The 7,925-nt window shown below is 36.3% G+C and overlaps 1 protein-coding gene across 1 annotated transcript; it reads right to left on the bottom strand.

Moving 5' to 3' along the window:
• Nucleotides 1–3,096: 3,096 nt before the first annotated feature.
• Nucleotides 3,097–3,939, bottom strand: LOC143032696 (uncharacterized). Its single transcript, XM_076197583.1, has one exon. The coding sequence runs from the start codon at nt 3,937–3,939 to the stop codon at nt 3,097–3,099; it is 843 nt and encodes a 280-aa protein (XP_076053698.1).
• Nucleotides 3,940–7,925: the final 3,986 nt, after the last annotated feature.

Raw genomic sequence — 7,925 nt, forward strand, 5'->3', positions numbered from 1 at the left:
ATGTTCATCCTTTGGACATCCTCTTTTTAAAGATGATGATGTGCAAAACAAATTTGTGTAGCACGCTTCATGATAACGTGCTTCTTCAGCAACAAGACATAGGATACTGTTAACTCGTTTGAATACTTTCTCACCCCATTCATCTTGTCTTTGTTTAGCAAAGTCTGAAATTTTCTGTTTCAAATGCAAAACTCTAACTTCCCAAATTATTTTGCGTTTGTCCACATTGTTTTTCTTTTCTGATGCAACATCACATATATCACCACAGAACAAGCACTTGCTTTTGAAATAAAAAAAATTCTTCTGATCTCATGGTCTGCTGTGTTTCTTGTGAATTTTCTCTTTTCTTTTTTTCATCTCTGGCTATATTCTTCTCTTTTATGTACTCACGCCTACATATCTTGTGCACTTCAATAGTGTCAACTTTCTGTAGCATTTCAAAATTACCGTCATTTCGGATTTTACTAACACGTCTCAAATTATGGATACCATCTTTCACTTTCACAGTTTCACCTTCACTTAATGTCTTATGTCAGAAAAAACACATCTCGTTTCTTGAAGCTATGGTTAACATTTAATTTCATACACTTCTGAAAATAATTTCATTCTCCTCTGAAAAAAAAAGAAAAAAATATCACGAACATGTTAATCACTTATTATGAGAGAAAGCACGGTATTATTTTATTTACAAGCTTTTTTAATATGAATTTACTAGTAAAGCTTATGATGTAAAAGAAATCGAGATATGGATTTCTGTGGATTTACAGTTTCTTCTTTGTTAGTTTCTTTTACGTCATTATTTTAATATTTAGAGCAAAACTAGGATATCAAATGAAAGAAGAATCTTCGTTCTACAATGTTATCTATATTGCATTTTTACGAGAAATTAGTAGTTTAAGAGTTACTGAACAAAATGTAAGCGTGAAATGCATTTTTTTTTAGATTTTGGCGAAAATGTATCTTCTACTTTCAGGATCATTTGCGCAAAAACTATAATAATTAGAGCAAAAAAACATAGAAATGTATTTGTGTAAAATGTATTTTTATATATTTTCATTCCTATACCTTTTATCCGTATGATGCACCGTTTTGGAGAAAAAACGGTATATATGGGAAAAGGTACCCTCCTAAGAGGGGGGTTCCCCCGAAAAAGGGGGATTGCACCCATCTGACGGAGGGAAGCTCTTTAGATCTTTGTATTGTGACCCTTGAGGAGTCTTTATGCCAAATATAAAATCTTGTTATTTTTTCCCCTAAAAATGCTAATTTGCCTGGACTACTATATGTTTGTCAGGGGACATATCATCTGTAATGATCACTCCCAGGTCTTTTTCAGATCCTCATAACTTCTTTTTCATCAATTTTATATCTTCAAGATATATATATATATATATATATATATATATATATATAATATATATATATATATATATATATATATATATATATATATATATATATATTACTTTTTGAAAACTCCATTACGCTACACTTTTAATGTTGAATTCCACTTCCCACTTCTGACTATTATCAAAACCTGTTTAGATCTCTCTGTAATGATTCGCAGTCCGTCTCAGTACTCACTTTCTTTAACATTTTTGCACCATCTGCAAAGCTCATATAACATTCCACTCCATCGTCCATGTCATTCACATAAATGGCAAACATTATTGGAACCGGCACTGATCCTTGTGGGACTCTACTAATTACCTCTTCCCAAGTAGAAGTCTTATTCCTGAGCACTACCCTCATTTTTTTCCATGCAAAAAGTTAATCATACACTTCAGTAGTTTACCTTGGTTACCTCCTATGGTTTCCAGCTTTCTTAATAGTTTTTTGTAAGTGATTTTATCAAAAGCTTTTTGTATATCTAGGAGAGCACAATGAGCCCATCCGTCCCTTTCCTATATTATAGCTAGTAGCCTTGAGTAAAAGAAGATCAAATTTGTGGTGTATGATCTTCCCTGTCTAAATCCGAATTGTCTCGGATTTAGTATATCATTCTCCTCCAGATGTTTTATACATCTCCTTTTTATAACTTTTTCGCAGATTTTAGCTACTGTGGTTGTTTCGAGAGAATGCTAGATAACTTTACGGATGATTGGTGGTAAGAGACATGGTACTACCTAGTGTAGGCCTTATGGTCTTTTTCAGTCTCCTCCATTTGTATGTCCCTCTGTTCCTTCTGGCATCCGCCAAGCAATTTTATTATAAAAAAAAAACCTCGAGAATCGTCTCTAGCTGTCGTCTGACGATCTTATTCAGCTGAGGGAAACGCTAATTGTTTGATGATTCGCAAGGAGTTTCCTGAAATAAATATTAATTTCTTTTGTACGTAACTCATTTTTGTATATATTTCTTTATTACGAGCCACCGGCTGCGCCAGTCCCCGCTTGGCAGGGAGCTCTGACTTGGACCTTTAGAGCCATCTGGTCGCAGGAACCTTTGGCAAGACTTCACTGGATTTAAACGACTCCAACAGATCTACAGGACTCCACTGGATCTACAGGACTCCACTGGATCTACAGGACTCCACTGGATCTACAGGATTCCAATGCATCTACAGGACTCCAGTGGATCTGCAGGACTCCACCAGATCTACAAAACCCCATGTGTCTACAGGACTCCCCTAGATCTACAGGACTCCACCGGATCTGCAAGACATCACAGGATCCACAGGACACCATTGCTCTATTGACAAGATGTCACAATTTGCATATTGTATGAATAAATGAAATATGTATGTATAGAAAATAGAATTTCAATTTTTTTTTCTTCTATATACTAATAAGGAAGAGAAATTGGCTGAAATAAGAATTTTGAATTTCGTAATTTAGATCAGTATTAAATAATATTGAACAAGTTTGTTCAAAGTTGGCTTTGATAGAAATATCAATATATTTTGTTTACATTTTTTTTGACAAATGAACGATTTTCATCAACAACAAATACAGAAAAAATTGTATCTTTTATTTATTTTCTTTTGCTATAGTTATTTTTATTATTATCATTATCATTTGCAAAATTTTGAATTTTTTGTGACTTAAAAATAGTCACTACTTTACGCAAGTTTGTTTTCTTTCTTTTTCTTTTAAATCAAGAAATCTCCATTTCTTCATGTGGATCAGACGTGTTTCCAGAGAGAATGTGACCGATGTAAGGCCTTCTTGGCGAAGGTTTTTCACCAAAATAACAGGACAAAAGACCTTTGCGAGTCGAAACTTCACCGAAGAACATGTCTTCCACGAGCTCGACTCCTGCAGAGCTGACTCTGTTCTCGAGGCCTTGAAGGTCCTCGACGAGCTGTTGAGTCCCACTGTGGACAGAGACGACGCTGAGATCGACAAGGTCGTCTCTTTGGGTGCTGTCGACGACTTTGTGTCCTCGAAGAGCCATTCCGAAGTCGGAGATCTTGACGATGTCAAACCTGCTGAGGAGGATGTTCCTGGCAGCCAAGTCTCCGTGAACAAGTCCAGCCACGTGAATGTGTCTCAGTCCTCTAAGGCACTGAAGCCAAACAGACTTGACTTCATCCTCCCTGAAACGGACTCCAAGGGAGGTCATTCTGTTCAATGTCTCTTCGAGAGACAGATCCATAAGGTCAATCACAAAGTGAACCTGCTTGTTCTCCAGGTCTTTCATGACGACGTGCAGGCTGATGACATTTGTGTGGTTTCCCAATGTGGTAAGAGCTTCAATCTCTTTTTCAATCCCTTCCTCAGAGATCTCCTCGATCTGGGTCTTGATGGCCACTTTCTCTCCGGTCGATTTGAAGACCGCGCTGTGGACCCATCCAAAGGCGCCAGATCCCAAAAGAGGTCCGATCTCAAACAAGGCGCAAAACTCGTGGGAGAGGGGTCCGATGACCCAGGCGACGTCCATAGCTTCTTCTTCTTCTCCGAAAGCCTCGAACTCTTCGAAATCCTCTGAGTGCTCCATTTTATCCTTGAACTCGAGTACTGAAGGTACGAAGACCGGAGGGTTCCGCGAAAAAGGTCTATCAAGTTTTTGAGTCTCAGGGTCCAACTCGGATAAGAGTACCGTTTTTCATCCATCTTCAGGGAGAACAAGAAAATTGTGTAGCTTTAAACTATCCACTAAATACTCTCTTGAATCACTCTTTCTCTGTCACTTAGGACTTCTTTCGGCTTCTGGCTGCCGTCAGGTGATTTTATTCATCCAGGGGAAATATCATTTAATTGCTAAATAGTGTGTAGACTAACGAAGTGTAGTATGGGTTGAATTTTTTTTTTCATTATTCTTTTGATTCGGATTCTTTTATCTGATGATTTACTTATTTGTCTTAAATGTTCACAGGGGCGATCAAAATGCAATTTGTACAAGTATGTGTGTGTATTATGTATGCATGTATTAATGCAAGTGTGTGTGTGTGTGTGTGTGTGTGTGTGTGTGTGTGTGTGTGTGTTTATGTATGTATGTATGTGTGCGTGTGTGTGTGTGTGTGTGTGTGTGTGTGTGTGTGTGTGTGTGATTCACCACGGTCTTGGATCACGTGTTTGACTCGTGATTGACAGCTATTTCCCTCCCGGAAGAGAGCTCAGAGCTCATGTGTTACCGATCTACGGGTAAAGCTGGGATCTCACACGCACACACACACACACCCAACTCCCCACCCACGAGAATTAGAGTAAGAACTCGCAGCGCAGCGATATTGAAATTATTTGAGCCCTGGGCGGGATTCGAACCCAGATCTCCGTAGTGGCAGCCGGAAACTCTACCATTGTGTGTGTGTGTGTATGTGTGTGTGTGTGTGTGTGTGTGTGTGTGTGTGTGTGTGTGTGTGTGTGTGTGTGTGTGTGTGTGGGTGTTTGTGTGTGAGTGTGTGTGTGTGTGTGTGTGTGTGTGTGAATGTGTATGTAAGTACGTGTGTATATGTGGGTATGTGTGTGTGTTTGTGTGTCTTTGCGTGTATATGTGTATGTATGTGTGTGTATGTGTGTTTGTATTTACCTAGTACCTTACGGGAAAGGTGAGCTAAGCTCGTAATGTCTCGTCTTTGTATCTCTGCATATCCAGTTTGCTCTTAAAAACTTGTATTGTTTTTACACACAGTTTTTTTCATTCAATGTATTCCATATATCGACCACTCTGTGGGGAAAGCTGTTCTTTTTCAAGTCCCTTCTATAATTGTCCTTTTCAAGCTTCATTGCATGTCCTCTTGTGTTTCTCTTATCCCAATCTAGTAAGTCTTCTCTGTCAAGGACTTCCATGCCCTTCATAATTCTGTAAATGGTCAACAAGTCACCTCCTTCTCTCCTCTGTTCCAGAGTCGGCAACTCTAATCTTAACAATCTTTCTTCATATGAGAGTTACAAAGGATTACAAAGGCAAAGCATGCCGACAGGAGACCTTTTGATCCATATCTAGGTCGGATGCAAAAAAAAAAAAAATCATATTAATAATAAATTAAAACTATAACAATGTAAATAACAATTAAAATACATAAATAAATGCATTGGTATAGTTGAATAACAAACAAACAGGTAAATAGTAAATGATAATAAATTGACATATAACTAATAATAAATGAAAATCAGACAGACAAATTATAACAAAACAAAAACAAATAATATAACATAAATTATAATAATTACAGCATCTTACTTAGGTATTTATCTAAATGATTCTTAAAGCTTCGAACTGAACTACATTGCACTACCTGTGCAGGAAGTTTATTCCATTCATTAACTACACGGTTGGCAAAGTTGTTTCTACCTACTTGCAAATTGAATCTATTTCCGGACAGTTTGAGACCATTGTTTCTTGTCTGATTCTCATTCAATGTGATAATTTGGTCACTTTTGATGTTGTCAATTCCCTTTAAAATCTTAAAGACCTGTATCAAGTCACCTCTGAGTCTACGCTTTTTTAGGGAAAACAGATTCATGTGCTTAAGTCGATTTTCGTATGATTTATTTTTTATATTTGGAATCAGTTTTGTGGCTCGCCGTTGTACTTTTTCCAGTCTGTCAATGTCTTTAATGAGATTCGGTGACCATACGGAAACAGCATATTCCAAATGTGGACGAACTAACGATTTATATAGCTTGTTAATGAGTGATGGACTTTTGAAATCAAAAGATCGCGCAATCAATCCCAGAATCTTATTTGCTTTCTCAGAGGCTGAAATACACTGCTTGGATGATTTGAGGTCGTTACTGATAATTACGCCGAGATCTTTTTCACTATCCACTTTTGTTAACGAATTTCCAAATAACTTGTAATCGTACTTGCTGTTATTTTTACCTATGTGCATTACCTTGCATTTACTTGTGTTAAATTTCATTAGCCACTTTTCAGACCATTGCTGTAATTTATCTAAATCTTCTTGAATATCTAATTGGTTTGAGTGATCATTTGCCACTCCGCACAGTTTTGTATCATCAGCAAATTTGGAAACAGTAGATTTTAGTCCATGGTGTATATCATTTATATATACTATGAATAGAAGTGGCCCAAGAACGGAACCCTGAGGAACTCCACTTGCAACACTTTTCCATCCAGAAGTTTTTCCATTTAAAACAACTCTCTGTTTTCGACCTTTCAACCAATTACTAGTCCAACCTAATAGGCTACCACTTATTCCATGCAAAGCTAATTTAGTAAGTAGTCTTTCGTGTGGGACGGTATCAAAAGCTTTTGCAAAGTCTAGATATATTAAATCTATATTGTTTCTTTTGTCATAATTCGAGACAACTGTGTTGTAGAATTCGAGTAAGTTAGTCACGCAAGAACGTTTCCGTCTGAAACCATGTTGGCTATCATTTATCAAACGGTTACTTTCTAAATGATATTCGATAGCATCTCTGATGATAGTTTCCATTATTTTTCCTACGATCGAAGTCAAACTAATAGGCCTATAGTTATTTGGTTTCTTTTTGTCACCTTTTTTGTGTTTTGATAGTTCTGGGGCCATCATCGTAGGTGCTCTCTGGTTTCTCTCAATCTTCTTTATATATATATATATATATATATATATATATATATATATATATATATATATATATATATATATATATATATATATATATAATATATATATATATATATATATATATATATATATATTGTACTGGGTGACCACAGTGTCGCTACGTATTCCATTTAGGCCTTATCATTGTGACTAATATTTTCTTTACTATTTTTTCATCCAAGTAGGTAAAAGTCACTTTTATTGTTCTTAGTAAGTTGTAGGTTTCTCCGACAGTTTTGTTTATATGTTTGTCAGGGGACATATCTTTTGTAATGATCACCCCCAGGTCTTTTTCAGATCCTCTTAACCTCTTTTTCACCAATTTTATATCTGCCAGATATATTTATTTTTACTTTTTGAAAACTTTTTTATGCTACATTTTCAATGTTGAATTCCACTTCAGACCTCTGACTCTATTATCAAAACCTGATTAGATCTCTCTGTAATGATTCGCAGTCCGTCTCAGTACTCACTTTCTTTAGCATTTTGCATCATCTGCAAAGGTCATATAACATTGCACTCCATCGTCCATGTCATTCACATAAATGGCAAGCATTATTGGAACCAGCACTGATCCTTGTGGGACTCTACTAATTACCTCTTCCCAAGTAGAAGTCTTATTCCTCATATTTTTCCATGCAAAAAGTCAACCATACACTTCAGTAGTTTACCTTGTATACCTCCTATGGTTTCCAGCTTTCTTAATAGTTTTTTGTAAGTGATTTTATCAAAAGCTCTTTGTATATCTAGGAGAGCACAATGAGCCCATCCGTCCTTTTCCTATATTATATCTAGTAGCCTTAAGTTAAAGCAGATCAAATTTGTGGTGTATGGTCTTCCCTGTCTAAATCCAAATTGTCTCGGATTTAGTATATTATTGTCCTCCAGATGTTTTATCCATCTACTTTTTATAACTTTTTCGCAGATTTTA

The sequence above is a fragment of the Oratosquilla oratoria genome, chromosome 14 (assembly GCF_046742065.1).
Source record: "Oratosquilla oratoria isolate Oo_2021 chromosome 14, ASM4674206v1, whole genome shotgun sequence".
NCBI classification, from domain to species: domain Eukaryota; kingdom Metazoa; phylum Arthropoda; class Malacostraca; order Stomatopoda; family Squillidae; genus Oratosquilla; species Oratosquilla oratoria.

Coding starts and splice junctions, on each gene's coding strand:
- LOC143032696 (XM_076197583.1), bottom strand. CDS start 3,939: ATGGAGCACTCAGAGGATTTCGAAGAGTTCGAGGCTTTCGGAGAAGAA.